The sequence below is a fragment of the Globicephala melas genome, chromosome 2 (genome assembly GCF_963455315.2).
Source record: "Globicephala melas chromosome 2, mGloMel1.2, whole genome shotgun sequence".
Lineage (NCBI taxonomy): Eukaryota > Metazoa > Chordata > Mammalia > Artiodactyla > Delphinidae > Globicephala > Globicephala melas.
Genome location: NC_083315.2, coordinates 19003218 through 19021039, shown reverse-complemented (window position 1 = coordinate 19021039; position 17822 = coordinate 19003218). Strand labels below are relative to the sequence as shown.

The following is a 17822-nucleotide window of genomic DNA, read 5'->3' as shown; positions in this document are numbered from 1 at the left end:
TAGAGTTAAAGACATTCCACTACACTGACTTTTTATTATTACATAAAACAACTGGTAATATGCAAGATGACTAAGAAAGAATTCTCATAAAATCTGACTTGGTACTGGCATAGGACAGACATATAGATCAATGCATTACCATTGAGGATCTAAAAGGAAAGCCCCACATTTATGGCCAACTGATTTTAAGAGTGCCAAATAATTGAATGAGACAAGAAGAGTCTTTTTAACAAATGGTACTGGGACAACAGAATATCCACATACAAAAGAATAAAATTAGACCTCTACCTCATACCATATGTAGAAATTAACTCAATATGCAAGAGCTAAAACTACAGAATTCTTAGAAGAAAACACAGGTGTTTATCTTCATGACTGGATTTGGCAATTCTTAGATATGACACCAAAAGACAAAAATCGACCAACTGAACTTCATCAGTATTAAAGACTTCCGTGGTTTGAAGGACACCATCAAGAAGGGGAAAGGGCAAGCTCCTGAATGAGAGAAAATACTTGAAAATCCTATATCCGATCGAAGATTTGTATCTAGGATACAAAAAGAACTCTTACAATTCAATAATAAAAAGACAATCCAACTTAAAAATGGGCAAAAAGTTGAATAGACAGTTCTTCAAAGAAGATACACAAATAGACAATAAGCACATGAAAAGTGCCTCAACATTATTAGTCATCAGCAAAACGCAAATCAAAACCACAATGAGATGCCACTTCACACCTACTAGGATGGCTATAATCAGAAAGACGGTAATGACAAGTGTTGACGGGCATGTAGAGAAATTGGAATGCTTACACACTTTGGATAAAAATGTAAAATGGGGCAGCCACTCTGGAAAACAGTACAGCAGTTCCTCAAAAGGTTAAACAGAGTTACCATACGATACAGCAATTCCATTCATAAGTATATTCCAAAAAGAAATGAAAAAAATATGTTCACACCGAACCTTGGACATGAATGTTCACAGCAGCATTATTAACAATAGCCAAAAAGGTGGAAACAACCCAAAGGTCCATCAACTGATGAATGGATAAATAAAACGTGGTATGTCCATACAAATGAATATTATTCAGCAATAAAAAGAAATGAAGTATTGATCCACGCTACAAAACAGATGTACCTTAAAAATATTATGCTGAATGAAAGAAGGCAGTCACAAAGGACCCCATATTCTGTGATTCCACTGACATGAAATATCCAAAATAGGCAAATCTATAGAAACAGGGAGTACAGTCGTGGTACTAGGGCTGGGAATATGAGGAAGGGAAAACTGGCACAGGGTGATGGCTAAAACGTATAGGGTTTCTTTATAGTGTGATGAAAATGGTCTAAAATTGATTGTGGTGGTAACTGTATAACTTTTTGAATATACTAAAAGTCACTGAATTGTACAGTTTAAATGAGTGAACTACATGGTATGTTCATTATATTTCAATAAAGCTGTCACCAAAAAATAACGGATGCTTTGGGGTAATGGTGTGCTGCTCAGCTTCAGATCACTAGCCATGGTTCAAGACACAGACAGTCAACAGTGTGCCGTTTTTATGGAAAAATGATATCGGAAAAAGCTGTCTTTTTTACTGGTATCAAATCTAAAACATTAAGAGACAAATCTGCGTTTCACTGCTCAAAGCATGGAGTGATTTCTATTTCCCCAAATTAAGTGACTTTTGGGTCCCAAAACTGATTAAAAATTACCTTATGTTTTAGCATATTAATCTGAATATCCATTTCAATTTGATTGATTTTTAAATCTCCATGGAAACTAAGCTCTCCATTTTCATATTCATTTAACTTCCTTCTTGGCATTTTTAAGAGTTTCTTAAGTCTGTAGAAATGCATAGAATGAATAAGTCAAGTTCTTAAGAGTAGATAATTAATAATTATTTAAACAGATATATGTTCTATCATATAAAATAAATGCTATAAATTATAATTCTTTCTCATATGTTCTAATCCAATATTGTTTGAAAGCATAATGACTAAATTATAATCTTAGGTAAACAATATGAAGAAAAATTTTATGACACACGCTAAGTAAAGAGTTAATATAGTGTGTGTATACATATATTATACAGTTCTTATAAGTAAGCTGTTATTAGTATCCATTTTTAGTATGTTAATATGAAATATTAACTTATTATTAAATACTAGTTATAAACCAGAGATCAGTGTCCAAGTTGAAGAAGAAAAGCATATCATATATGAATGTTTTGAAAAGACACAAAAAGACATTTTGGTACTTACTGACCACAGCCTCTGCAAGAAGGAAAGAAAGAACACACAAAAAACATCGACACTCACTCAAAATAGAAAAGGAAACAAGAAAGAAAAATCTTTGGAGTCTGAGTTGACAGGGAAGAAAACCAGGCTGAGCTGCATAAAAAAGGAAATCAGCAGAGAGAGAATGTGTACCAGTCTCTTCAAGCTGTTTTAAGAGATCTAGAAATCTTGCCCAGCACAATGTTAACAAAATGCCAAGCAATGTAGAGAAAATTAAATGAGAGAAAAATACTAATGAGAATCAGGGAAGAACCATAAGTATAATACCAAAATCCACAGATGCTCAAGTCCTCCTAAGCACATACTCCTGTATACTTTAAATCATCTCTAGATCGCTTATAATACCTAATACAAGGTAAATGCTATGTAAATAGTTATAAATACAATGTAAATAAATGCTATGGAAATAGTTGCCACCTGAGGTCAATCCAAGTTTTGCTTTTTGGAACATTCTGGAATTTTTTTCCCCCTGAATACTTTCAATCTGAGGTTGGTTTAATCTGTGGATGCTGAGGGCTAACTATGCTCAGCAAATAACCAGAAAGGAAGCCATGTGGAGGCATCACAGACATTGGGAAACACTCTATTTTTTTTTTTTTTTAATCTGAGTGGTCAAAACATGATCACTAATGTTATTATTCTTTAAGTCATTCATACATATGTTTTTGTATGTATATTCTAGAACTAAACTTTTAGAGCAGAAAGAAAATATAAGCAAAATCAAGGTAGTTTTTGATGTTGTTAAACAGTGACACAAATAGGTTTTTAGATATTAAAATACTTGAACGCTGAAGGGGAAGGACACAACTGAAAGAAGGCAGGATTACCAAAAAAGAGCAAAGATATCTTGCAGACATAAAAATTCAAGGTAGATGATAAAGAGCAGAGTGACATTACTATACACAAGGCACACTATTGTTATTGTTTCAGAAATCATTGAAGAGGAACTGTAATACTGGGGCACTCAAAACAGTTTCAGATTGTGCTGTGAGTTTCTAAAGTAAACTTTTAAATAGGATGGATGATTTAAGTATGAATATACACATACAAAATGAATTTGTATCTAAGGTTTTAATAAAACAAAATTATAGTTAAATCAATTAGTTAATAGTTGAAATTATCAGAAATATTAAAATCTTACCCAATAATCTCTTTTTCTAATTCACTATTTTTCTTCATTTCTTGATCCAAATTATATTCCAGAGACTGTTTTAACTCAATACATTTCTTTAATTGCTCCTTTTCATCCTCAGACTTTGAAAAAAAAATTTTAATTATTTTTTAAAACCTAGAGACTTACTCTTCTTTCTTAAAAATATTACTTCTCATGAGTTCATGAGTAATATACATTTATAGTGAAACACAGTTTATAAACCTGATGCCAATAAGGACAGACTTCAAAAATAATGACTTTTCTTGAAACAGCTTATATTGATTTTTCATTTTCATCATTTCATCATTTTCCTAGAATTTAAATTGCCAAAATTTATTTGTTAAAAACAGACATTTTGGGACTTCCCTGGTGGCATGGTGGATAAGGCTCCGTGCTCCCAATGCAGGGGGCCTGGGTTCAATCCTTGGTCAGAGAACTAGATCCCACATGCAGGCCGCAACTAAGAGGTTGCATGCCACAACTAAGGAGCACACCTGCTGCAACTGGGGAGCCTGTCTGCTGCAACCAATTATTATTTTGGAGCAACCAAAATAATAATAATAATAAATAAATAAATAAATAAATAACCCAGAGGTTTTTACACGTTAATGAAATTTTTTTAAAGAGTGGCTATATTTACGTTTTAGTTTCTAAAGATGCCCTAGAAACATTTTCATCAATGGTTTAAGATACTCCAGGTTTTGTTAAATCACATCCTACTAATATAATCTTTGAAAAATTCCCACACAACATGAGATAAAACCTTTTATTCTCTGTAAGCATTCTTCCATAGGTTTTAATTTCTCCATTTCTATTAACCATTCTTCTCTTTAAATAAAGTTTAAGTCTTCTATACACTAAATAAAAATGTAATTTCTTCTTGATTCTTGTAGCTTTTTCTCTCATCCTTTTTCTCCCCCACCCCTGCCACTGGACTCTTACATTCTTTTTTTAATTAATTAATTAATTTTATTTATTTATTTTTGGCTGCGTTGGGTCTTTGTTGCTGCGTGCGGGCTTTCTCTAGTTGTGGTGAGCGGGGGCAACTCTTCGTTGTGGTGCGCAGGCTTCTCATTGTGGTGACTTCTCTTGTTGCGGAGCATGAGCTCTAGGCACATGGGTTCAGTAGTTGTGGCTCCCGGGCTCTAGAGCGCAGGCTCAGTAGTTGTGGCGCACAGGCTTAGTTGCTCTGCGGCATGTGGGATCTTCCCGGACCAGGGCTCGAACCCGTGTCTCCTGCATTGGCAGGCAGATTCTTTTTCTTTTTTTTTTTTTTTTTGTGGTACACAGGCCTCTCACTGTTGTGACCTCTCCCGTTGCGGAGCACAGGATCCGGACGTGCAGGCTCAGCGGGCATGGTTCACGGGCCCAGCCGCTCTGCGGCATGCGGGATCCTCCCGGACCGGGGCACAAACCCGTGTCCCCTGCATCGGACTCTCAACCACTGCACCACCAGGGAAGCCCGGCAGGCGGATTCTTAACCACTGCACTACCAGGAGAGCCCTGGACTCTTACATTCTTTAACGCACGGTCTCATCCACAATTCATCTTTCATCACTTATTCTCTTCTTTTACACTAAATTGACTTTCAATCTTGTAACTCCACTAAAAGTTTTGAGGGTCATCAAGAACCGTTTCTTCAGTCCTTACCCTGCTTTACTTCTCAGCAGCAACTGCTAACATGACCACACTCTGCCTCTGCTCCTCTGAGCCCACCTCAGTCTGAATGACAGTAACCCTTGATGTTCAGTCCTTGACCCTTTCTAATCCTCTTTCTAAATTCTCTCAGGGCTCCCTACATCTCAAGGCTTCGTACTGGATTCCCTAACCTACCTTTCCAGCCTTGACCCCTTTGCTGAGATCACCTGTACTTTTCATTCCCGCTCCTCGCTCCTCATAGACAACATCCTCAGCCACACTCATGAGCCATTACTTGGTGTGGATTATCCTTGTACAGAGCTATTCTTGGACACTTTATGTTTATTCTTATTGGTGTTACTTTGAGTGTAGTGTTATTTTCTAATCTTGGGGGGCACCCTCACCCTTAGGATGTTGACCAGCATACTTTGTCTTTATTTCCTTTTATAATGAGAAAGTTTTTCACAAGGATCAGATTATCAATTATTTGACCTTGTTTTCTTTTTCTTTTTGGCTGCATTGGATCTATGTTGCTGGGTGCGGGCTTTTTCCAGTTGCGGTGAGTGGGGGCTTCTCTTCACTGTGGTGCGCGGGCTTCTCACTGTAGTGGCTTCTCTTGTTGCAGAGCACAGGCTCTAGGCACGTGGGCTGCAGTAGTTGCAGCACATGGGCTCAGTAGTTGTGGCTCACGGGCTGTAGAGTGCAGGCTCAGTAGTTGTGGTGCACGGGCTTAGTGGCTCCCCGGCTTGTGGGATCTTCCCAGACCAGGGATCGAACCCATGTCCAATGCATTGGCAGGCGGATTCCTAACCACTGCACCAGGGAAGTCCCTGCCCTTGTTTTCTTTTGAATAATTTCCTATTCCACAGAGACCTGACCTTATGGAAGTCTTCTGACACTCCTTTCAGGTGAATACTCAACTATACTGTTTGGAGTCTTGAGTCAGATAGAGCTCTCTCTTCTTCCCAGCCCAGATTCTTCATCTCAACACTGTGCTGACCATATATCTTAACTCAGGTTGGCTCTGGCCTGGGGATTCCTGAGATGAGAACTTTCTAGAGAAGCCAGGGCTACTGACTGAATTGGTGAAAAGCTGTCTCATTAAATTTTTGATTTGTGTAGACCTTAAAGTGGCCAATAATTCTATGTCATAATCCTAACTCATTTCTATAGGAATCTACAGAAAATCCCTAATTCTATTTTTAATATGCTTAATCAGTGTGGGGTATTCTTACAAAATTTTCAATTTCTGATACCCGAATAGATTTCTGTTTGACAATGTAAGGGGACATCTGGCACTCTCATTCACATAAGACTCCTTTTGTCAACATATTGTATTGTCACTTGTATGAAAAGTATGCTAATACAATGTGACTAATTTATATCAAGTCTAGAAAAAATAATTTTCAATGTTTCTTTAACACAAGAAGGGCCAGTCAATAGAATGTTCTAGTTCCCCTGACAGGTATATCTGTATAATGACACTGCATGAATCTAACTATTGTGATGGAAAGAGACGAGTTGGTAGGTGCTACCTCATCCCTCCAACTTAGGGTTCACAATAGAATCTTCTGATTTTTAAATCATAGGTAGCTTCCCCTACAAAGGAGAGTATAAATGGCAGGAGAGTCCCTTTCTGCTTGGTAAATAGTTACATAGCTTTCACTATACATTGATAAATTGGAATCCTGGATTACACATCAGTCTTTTCTGAGACTGGCCGTTACACCTTTGAAAGGCTGATTAACTCAAGTGTCTGGGAAAAAAATTGTTCCTGAACTTGCTATGCTAGGAGCACCTGTTACTATGTAAGGCCCTGACTGAGCAGCCATTTCTACTTTTTCACTGGCATCTCTTTTCTTTTTTTAACAGAAAAAAGGGGGACTTCCCTGGAGGTCCAGTGGTTAAGACTTTGCCTTCCAATGCAGGGAGTTCGATCCCTGGTCAGGGAGCTAAGATCCCACATGCCTCCTGGCCAAAAAACCAAAACATAAAAGAGAAGCAGTATTGTATCAAATTCAATAAAGACTTTAAGAATGGTCCACATCAAAAAAAATCTTTAAAAAATAAAGTAAAATAAAATCCAAGAAAGGAAAAAATACATTCCTTTCAGAAAAATGCTTGCATAGTGACCTAGTTAGTATTCCTTCTTGATAAATAAAACGAACTACAACATTAAAAGTAATTCATTCCCGGGCTTCCCTGGTGGCGCAGTGGTTGAGAGTCCACCTGCCGATGCAGGGGACACGGGTTCGTTCCCCGGTCCGGGAAGATCCCACATGCCGCGGCGCGGCTGGGCCCGTGAGCTATGGCCACTGAGCCTGCGCGTCCGGAGCCTGTGCTCCGCGACGGGAGAGGCCACAGCGGTGAGAGGCCCGCATACCGCAAAAAAAAAAAAAAAAAAAAAAAGTAATTCATTCTCAAAATAGCACTGGAGGGTTTACATTACAAGGGAAATTCAGAATTCTAGATCAAATCATTACTCAAATTTCTGGACTCAAACAGATATTTGTGCACCACTGTTCATAGCAGCATTATTAACAATAGCCAGAAGGTGGAAAAATCCCAGTGTTCATTGACAGATGAATGAATTAACAAAATGTGGTATATATAAAATATTGCTTTTGGACTGTCACAATCTTTTTAATTAAAATCTTACTAGAAAAATCAATTTTATTATTTCAGTCAACTTCCTCTATAAAGAGGAATTATGCTACTAGTAGCAAGTATCAATATAAAAATAAGCTCTTTTATCAATGAGACTTTTCATATTCTCCGAAATATTCTTATATATTACTAGTATAAAAATTAAAATTCCTTTTCAGCATGACAGAAATTAAGAGATTGACTTACTGAACTTGTACTTAACAGGTTTTTCTGAAGCTGTTCAATTTTGCCGGCTTGCTTTTTGACTGTAGCTTTTAACTTGGCATTTTCAATTTCAAGCCTAAAATGCATATTTTAAAATAATTATTCTCACACATAGATTTTTAAAATACCACACACATTTTCTGAACAAACACCTGCAGTTTCAATTACATACGTTCTTAGACTTTTGAAAAGTAGATGATTTGGCAATTGTGCCATTTTCTAGTTCTGTTCTGTGGATAATGTGAAAAATTTAGAAACAATGGAGAAAAATTACGCATTTCAAAATAGCTCAAAGCTGAAGTGTTTACCCAGCCTCACAATGATGTATTTATTGTCATTACTGATATAATTCTCATACTATACTGCTTATCTGCTCTATACTTATTTTCTGTGCTGCTTTAAATTGTACTTTTGGATGTGATCCTGCGTCTTCTCAGCACATCTCATGGCCTCTGTACGTCGATCCTGTGCTTCTTGCAACTAAAAGGAGAAAAAATTTTTTAAAATCACTGATAATCTAGCAAATCTGCCATCATCTGTTTTTATGTCTTTCATCTGCATATTGTTTATGACTACTTTCCTGCTGCAACAGCAGAGTTGAGTTGCTACAACAGACACCTTGTGAACCACAAAGCCTAAAATATTTACTCTCTGGCCCTTTACAAGTTACTGACCTCTAGTACTAAACCACAATATCATTCGTGCTTTAAATTATATTTTATCAAATAAATACACAAACTTATAAATTGGCCAAATGGGGAAAGATATTTATATTTTTTATTCCACGCTCTATACCAATTATAATTTTAAATATCCACATATGTGAATGACCACAGCTCTTCCAGTGATTATGAACGTTCACACTACACACTACTGTTGGTGACAACCAGATGCTTCAGTGACTAGTGTGAGAGGCAGTATCTACACAGGAGCCAGAATGCGTGGGTCTGAGTCCCAATTCCACCAGTTATTTGTTGGATGTCCTTGAGCAAATTACTTAAATTTTCTGTGTCTCAGTTTCTCCAGCCGTAAAATGAAGATAATAATAGCACTGACCTCACTGGGATGTCAGGAAGATTAAATTGGGGGAGGGGGGTATACATAACGTATTTAGAAAAGTACGTGGCGCATAGTAAATGCTAAGTGTTTACAATTAGAATTATTACTATTGCTGTATTTTATGTTCTAAACAATTTGATATTTTAGGCAGATGGCATGCCAACAGAAGTGGTCTCCTGTACAAGTCCCACTGAAAGCATTCTCCATACCATTGAAATTGGCAGCAAACGGGGAGTGTGAGGACCAGAATGTATGTGCCCAGTACTTCAAAAACTTTCACTGATTCCACTAATCAACCAGTACTTTTTTCCACTTATAATAATTTATAACTTACTTCCTCTCTGTACTACTCAGTGGGCAGTGATCATGGATTTAATATGCGAATAGCACCTCCTGGATTGAGTGGTACATAACTTACATGACCATCAGAGGAAGGGTTAAGTCACTGGCATGGAAATATCACCCTATTGCTAAATCAAAGTTCTGAATCAGTTCACTCCCAGCAACTGTTTATGTCTAGAAAGTACTCGGATGAGAAAATTAAGGTTATGTGGTATGGATATCGGAGAAGCTATCCACAGAGCTTTACAGTTGGTGAAAGGCTATAAATGTCAAAATCCCCAGTTCTGGCTGCATAATGAAGGAAGGTAAATTTAGATTTTTTTTCCAGAGTGAGGGAAAAAAAAAAGAGCATTTAATTGAACAATTCTCCTCTATTAGATTAAGAGCTTTTAATTTTATATTTAATTGCTTAAAATACATTTTAATACAAGATTTATTATATCAATAGCTCCAAGAAAAAATTATTGGTATGGTATAAAGTACTTAATTGTATCCTAGCAACTGTTAAGCTAAAATATTTTCAATTTATGCAAGACAGGTGCCGTGCATATCAATAAGTATTCTCTGTTAGACAAATTTATACTTAGACAAGATTCTCTCTCATGAAAAAAATTAAAACAGTGTAAAACTAAGGGCTAAACTGTTCTTCACAGACTAGATGACAGGGTCAATGAGAGCTAGGACAGTCAGAGAGAGCTTCATGGAGAAGACTGGGGTCCAGGTCTGAATAAATGGAGGATTAGGCAGGAGGAAAAGAAACTGTAAAGACAGAAAGGACAGCATGAGTAAAGGCCAAGAAAAGGTGAAATCAGCCAATTAACTCAGAGGATAAAATCCAACAGCAGGGAGATAAAAATTATGTCCACACAGTAACTTGTAAATGAATGTTCACAGCAGCATTATTAACAGCCCAAAGGTGGAAATAACCCAAAGGCCCATCAACTGATGAATGGATGAATGGCTTAGCCACATAACGTGCTGTTCGACAATAAACAGAAATGGAAGTACTGATATGCGCTATAACATGGATGAACCTCGAAAATGTTACGTCAAATGAGAAAAGCTAATCACAAAGGACCACATACTGTGTGATTCCATTTATATGAAATACCCAGAATAGGCACATCTACAGAGACAGAGATTAGACTGGTGGTTGCTGGGGCTGAGGGAGATGGGGGCCATGGGTGATGGCTAAGGGATGCAGGGTTTTCCTTTGTGGGTGATGGAGATGCTGTATAATTGACTGTGGTGCCAAGTGCACGACTCTCTGAATATACAAGGAGAGATTCAACTACACATTTTAAATGGGTGAATTATACGATATGTGAATTATCTCAATAGTTTTCTTAAAAATTACAATGGCAGGATCTATATAATTTTCTTAATTTTCTATTTTGGGTGTACATACTATACACGATCTGAGTATCTCTAAGCTTTTACAATATATCTAAAATGAAAAGAAAATGAAGGCAATGCCTAACTTCAACTGGTTTGTATAATGACCTTTCTGTACAAGTTATTCTGAAATCCATGAAATAAATATCCACAGATACTATATCCATTCACGAAAGTGAAGATGAAAAATGACAATTTTATGGAACATTCCATTAAACATTATCCTCTGATTTTATCTGGCTTGCTTCATCATGGTAGTAGAGATATCACTAAAAAATACTGTTCAATAGAAAAAAAAGTCTCTCAACTTCTGTGAGGAATCATGCACAATTCTCAACTTTCCCAAGGGTAAACATTGTAAGAAAAAATATATAATGCAAACGGCAGAATGAAAGTCGGAGTTTAAGAAACAAGTGCATCATAAAGATAACAAAATTGTAATAAATTTACTTGTAACGAAAATACAAAAGAAAGCCGTCCAAGAAAATTAGTGTCCTAAAACACTTTATCCTATACATTAAGTATTGACACGTTAAATTTCATACATACCTGACTGGTGACTTGACGTAATTTTTTCTTTAAATCCTGTGCCTCATCTTCTAAATTAGTACGATAACGTGACGTGACCTCCAGTGAAGCCTCTGACATAGATTGCTTTTTTAGGGTATCAGCCAGTTCTTGTTGAAGTTGTCTCACAAGTGCCTAATAAGATACTCTGTCACTGATTTTATAAATTACCTTATTATTAAGTTATGTTAATAATAGATAACTCCAACATATGTACTTTGAAAACTGTCACCAGAGACATCAATTCGTCTCCTTCTTCTCGTATGTGCACCTTCCTGCTCACTGAATTTGGTTTAAGACACAGAAGGTGTTACCCTCCGGCCTTATCGTTATTAAGTTACTTAGACAATGGATTCAGTCCCGCTATCCACTCCCCGCCCTTCCCGATCAATTTGCAGAGCTTGAGGACCTCCTTAAGTCTCAGAAAGAAATGAGTGTGTAGGTGGGACAAGTGGTGGGAACATCTTCCCTCTTCTCTACTGGAGGCTTCGATTAACTTCAGAGATCCTCACATATTCAATCCAGTGCTCAATAGATTCCTATCTCAGAATTAAAATGAGGTCATTCCCATTTTAATTCCTAGAATTAAAATGAGACCTTCAGGGCCTCCCTCTGCCTCCCGATGGCAGCCCCTATGACCCTGTCCCCCACTCTATTCCTGCTACTCATGAATCTGTCACCCCTCACTAGTCTGAAAATGGGAGTCCAATGTCAAATTAATAAGTCACAGAGAGCTACAATTCTCTTTGTATTGGACAAATTTATATCCAAATGATAGTAACTGAGCCTTGAAATGAGAATTATGAGCAAATTATTTGTAAAAATGTTCCAAGTAAATTATAAATAGAAGTGGGAAGATTAAATCAAGTGTAGTTTTGCTAAAGCTCACTACTTTAATCCCAAATTATGATTTAATGAAAAGCAGATGCCTTTAAAGAGTTGAGAGGTCATAAGAATACATGGTTTGAGGCTGAACTATTTCCCAAATTAATTCTAATTGACATGAATAAAAATAAAATTATATCAACTAAAAAGTTATGACAAGCTACTGAAGGAAAAGTACTATGAGATATGGCATCGACACATCAGTTCATCTGGGAAATCTGGAATTGACTGTCAAGGTAATACACACGACTGAATCTTAATTTCAAAATAATTCATTTTAGATCTGAGCGTTTCATTTATCTGCTTCATCACGATACTAAAATGTGACATAAAGATTAAAATTATTATCTTAGCAGTAGAAGAGTAAGTTACTAATACCTGTCTATACCCATTAACAATTTATAACTTAATCTCTTAAAATTTCATAGGTGACACAATGTCTCTACTCAAAGTAAAGCACCTCTCAGGTCTAATTCTTTATTTGCTGGATACAAGGTATGCTTTTAGGCTGATTTACAGTCTATAGATTTATAGTCTATATATTTTTTATATTCAACTAGATTCAACATTTAGCCATAATCAAAATCACTTTGAATTTTCTTTCAGGAAGTCTGAGAATTATTTCTCTTCTTGGATACTTACTTCTCTTTCTGTTTTCTCATTTTCATACTGATACATTCTCTCTTTTAAATGATTACACTCATTGATTAACTCCTTGTTTCTTTCCTCCAGCATCAGACCTTGTTTTTCACTTTCAGCTTGAAGTTTTTTCACAATATCCTGAAACTGGTCTTGGATGTTAATTACCGTCTTCTCTTTACTGTCGGCTTTGTTTTGCGCATCATCCAGTTGCTGTCTGAGCAACATGTTTTCACTCTGGAGTTGAGATAATCTCTCTTCTAAGGATTCCTGCTTTCCAATGTATTTATTCACTTTGCCTTGTTCGCTTTGATACATGTGTTCAATTTCCTTCTTTTGACACTGTGCTTGGCTTAGGTCTCTCTGTACACGTTCTAACATCAAAGTCTTTTCTCTGAGAGCATCCCTCGTGTGATGGAGCTGGGTTTCTAGGCTATTGAATTTACTTTCAGCTTTAGAAAGTTGCTGGGAAAGCATCTCATTGTTATCGTTCAGGTTAGACACATCAAAATTCATTTTGTCCTGCAAGCGTAACCACTCATCTCTTGCTCTCTGGAAGGCAAGTTCCAGGTCTCTTTTTGATGTCTGACTTTGATGGTGATCATGTATGGCGGTAGCCAGTCTAGAACGGTAGGATTCCACTTCTGTTTCCAGTCTTTCTTTGCTTTGTTTTTCATTCTCCAGCTTAGAGTTTAGCATTGTATTCTCAGCTGTCAGAACATTAAGCTGTCCAGTATATTGGAATGTTGTCTTTGTTAATGTTTCCTCATTCAGTTTTATTGTCTTTTGAAGATCATCATTCTTTTCTTTTACAATTTCAATGTCCTCAAAATATTTCTTTTCCTTTTCCTGGTTCTGACATTTTATTGTGTCTATTTCCAGTCTTAGCATGGCAACTTCGTCCTGCAAGATGTGGTTTTTATGTAACAGATCTTTTTCTTTTTCAGGACTATTGGACACCTAAGTGAAACAGAGGAGATTTTTAGCTAGTACTCAATAAATTGACATTTCATGATTTCCTCTGAAAGACTAACCTATATGTTTATACAATGAAAAGGCTGCAATAAGTGGATATCCAACTGGAAAAAATAAGGTTGGATACAAACCTCAGACTTCTTGCAAGCAGAAATCTTCAAAAGTTCAAAAATTTAATTAAACACAATGAATCCACGAAAGCAAAAAAGAAACCACAAGAGAATTCTTAAGAAGCTCAGAATTGGAAAGGCCTTTCTCTAAATTATAACAAACCCAGAAGGCTTAAAATAAATGATTAATAAATCTGACTACACTTAAAAATTGCATCTGATGTGATATATTTATACAATGGAATACTACTCAGCCATAAAAAAGAATGAAATAATGCCATTTGCAGCAACATGGATGGACCTAGAGACTATCATACTAAGTGAAGTAAGCCAGACAGAAAGACAAATATCATATGATATCGCTTATACATGGAATCTAAAAAAATGATACAAATAAACTTATTTACAAAACAGAGAGACTCACAGACATAGAAAACAAACTTATGGTTACTAAAGGGGAAAGAGGGGGAGGGATTCATTAGGAGGTTGGGATTAATATATACACACTACTATATAAAAAACGGATAACCAACAATGACCTACTGTGTAGCACAGGGAACTACACTCAATATTTGGAAAAAGAATCTATAAAGGTATATATATATATATATATATATATATATATATATAAAACTGAATCACTGTGCTGTATACCTGAAACTAACACAATATTGTAAATCAACTATACTTCAATAAAAAATAAAATAAAATACCACCCGCTAGCTTAAAAAAAAATTTGCTCATCTGCTATCTAACCTATACAGCTACCCCATAGTAAAAGCCTTAGCTCTGTATATATTTCGACAGATTAAATTTCCTCAAAAATTTTTTGCCTGGGCTTCCCTGGTGGCGCAGTGGTTGAGAGTCCGCCTGCCGATGCAGGGGACACGGGTTCGTGCCCCGGTCCGGGAAGATCCCGCATGCCGCAGAGCGGCTGGGCCCGTGAGCCATGGTCGCTGAGCCTGTGTGACTGGAGCCTGTGCTCCGCAACGGGAGAGGCCACAACAGTGAGAGGCCTGCGTACCGCAAAAAAAAAAAAAAAAAAAATTTTCCTGAGACTATTCCATAAATATTCTACGTTTCTAATATTTGTATAGTCCTGAGAATATTCCATAAATATTCTATGTTTCTAATATTTTTATAGTCAGTTACAAGAATTACATCTACTGATAACTGTACTAAATAAGCACTTCTACAAACGTCAATTAACTCATTTAGCTATGACAGTCCTGGAAATGAGGAAGTCAAAACTACAAGCAAGCTGCAGGCGTTTCTCCAGGTCTTCTGACTTTACTATGAGTCCCCTTACACCAAACCACAGCTAGTTCTCTAGTACAAACATATAAATATGAAATGAGCCTTATATTTCACTAATGGTACATACACTAGTGGTAAATAAGGTAAAATTTATAGAGATCTTAGAAAATCATGAGATTATTCGCTGCTGCAATCACTTTTATTCTCTCTTCATAATGCTTAAAATAGTAAGGTAGGGGGAAATACAATGAACTGTTTCACTAAAAATAAAATACTTATCAATAAATTATCACTAAATAAATATTATGGCATATCTATCACTATTTTCAAAAGTTCCTTGTACTGAAATAGGACACTACATGGAGCAAAGTGTTAATTTTCTCACAAGTAGAAGAATGACATCCAAAAGACGGTCTCTGAACTGGCTATACCTTTCCTCCTTACCATCAGTGGAAGGGATAAACTAACCTCTCTCTTAATCTATCAAGGAAGTGAAATCACTGCCAAAAACCATAATGTTGTTTTGTTTGTTTGTTTTGGGGTTTTCTTTTTTTTTTTTTTTTGGTATTTTATAAGTTTATTCTGAGGAAATAATTTTTTTAAGTGCTCAAAAATGTTTTTACGGGCTTCCCTGGTGGCGCAGTGGTTGAGAGTCCGCCTGCCAATGCAGGGGACGCGGGTTCGTGCCCCGGTCCGGGAGGATCCCACATGCCGCGGAGCGGCTGGGCCAGTGAGCCATGGCCGCTGAGCCTGCGCGTCCGGAGCGTGTGCTCCGCAACGGGAGAGGCCACAACAGTGAGAGGCCCGCGTACCGCAAAAAAAAAAAAGTTTTTACCACTAATGTTGCAGCTTTTATGATACTGAAAAATTGTAAATGATGTAAAAATGTCATTGATGGGGTACTGGTTAAAGAAATGACAGTGAAACTAAGAACAGACTCTGATTTAGACACTGAAAATGATGAGGTGCATAGTGATTGACATGTTCACTCCAAAGCAGAGGGCAAGATCGTATTCAGTGCTGGGATTTGGTTGGGTAGTGTGGTCGATGGTGGAGCACACATGGTCTTCCCTGCCTAAACCACCATCAGGGTGCAGACTTTTCTAGATGGTAGCAATAGTTTTGAGATTATGAAAAGTTCATCAGTTCCTATGGAAAATATTAAAAGCCTCTCCTTGGATGAGGCTATTGTACGTCACTGCTTGACTGTTGCAGACAAATGGATTTGAATTAAAAATACTACTTGAATTAAATTTAATTAAAGATAATTCAATTATGTTTGAATTAAAAATATTAAATATCCAATGGACGAGAAACGTCACCCCCCCAAAAATATACTTAAATAGGTTTTAAATATCCTCTATACTGTCTGTGATGTATAGTATTGGTTTTTAAAATATATACAGATACATACACACAAATATTTGAAAATGATTAAAGAAAATACCTCAGAATTCATTTCCTTATTAGTCATTTCTATCTCCTTTTGTTTGGCAAGGTGATTGGTCAGGATTCCATCTTGTAAAATTCTGGCATTCCGCTCTCGAGAAAGCTGCCTCTGAGTGTCATTTCGCTCTTCTACAACCTGGAGACACATTTCATGAGGTTTTTGGTCTCATACCATTAAAAAAAAAAATGTCAAAAGCTTAAGAGCAGAATTAAAAAAAAAAAAACTGTTAAAAGGAAGTAGCCTTTTTAAATAAACACAAGGATCTTTATCCCACATGAATAACTTAAGATTTTAATTTAAATGACTGCTAAACTTATCACAGAGCAAAAATACAGGGAGATATAGTATTGTGAAAGAAAATCTTTTTACAAAGCATTTAACTAGTTCCATCACAGTCCCAAAGCAATTTAGCCTGTATTTTAACATAAAAAAGCCAAAATTAACACATAGATTGGAATTAAGAATATTACTTTCGAATGGACCAAAAATGCCAATCATTATGTTAATCATTAAGCTCAATTTACCTTCCATTCCTCCATTCAGAAAACATACACAGAGCATGTATTAGAAGCTAAGAATGGCAAGAAATTAATAATTTAAGCTGTAAATGTCATAGTTCATATTTAGGATGAGATAACACTTTTTATTTGTTTTAAACCTAAATAATATATATTAAATCAAAGAGATATTACAAATAATACTGATGAAATACTGTTGGAAATTTGAAATTTTCACCAAAGATTAATTTACCTGATTCAGATTATTTCTCACAGTCCTCAGTTCCGTGTCTAGTGCTCTGAGATTGAGTTCAAGTTGTTGTTTCATTTCAACTTCTTTACTGTATTGCTCTTCTTTTCTTCTTAACTGCTCCCTAATTTTTTCATATAACATGTCAGCATTTCTTCTCTTCTCTTCTTCTTGTTTTAGGGTGAATCTGCAGTTAAATATGTTTACCTTAAAATGTGGTTTGTTAGGAAATAAAAAGTTCATTTTATGATCTGGCTCTTCACCCGCTGATTTACTATCCTAATGAAATTTCTGTTCTCCAGTTTTGTTTTTCCTTTCTAGGTCTCATATTTTTAATTCCTCACTTCAATCTCTTCATAAAGATATATATACTTGAAAGGGAGCAATGAAAAAACATTCTGCCACTTAAGTAAGTTTTAGTCCACAGTAACTCTG

General features: G+C 36.3%; 1 protein-coding gene across 6 annotated transcripts in view; it reads right to left on the bottom strand.

Annotated features, from left to right (window-relative positions):
- ANKRD26 (ankyrin repeat domain containing 26) overlaps positions 1 to 17822 on the bottom strand; it is a 93220-nt gene that overhangs the window by 15478 nt on the left and 59920 nt on the right. For 3 of the 6 annotated variants that reach the window (XM_030836979.2, XM_030836980.2, XM_030836981.2), the window contains 8 exons: positions 17391 to 17574; positions 16638 to 16775; positions 12852 to 13808; positions 11307 to 11459; positions 8371 to 8441; positions 7944 to 8037; positions 3441 to 3553; positions 1715 to 1844 (listed from right to left, as the gene is read on the bottom strand). In XM_030836979.2, coding sequence (XP_030692839.2) covers positions 1715 to 1844; positions 3441 to 3553; positions 7944 to 8037; positions 8371 to 8441; positions 11307 to 11459; positions 12852 to 13808; positions 16638 to 16775; positions 17391 to 17574 — 1840 coding nt within the window. The other 3 variants (XM_060293256.1, XM_060293257.1, XM_060293258.1) reach the window with 2 other exon arrangements.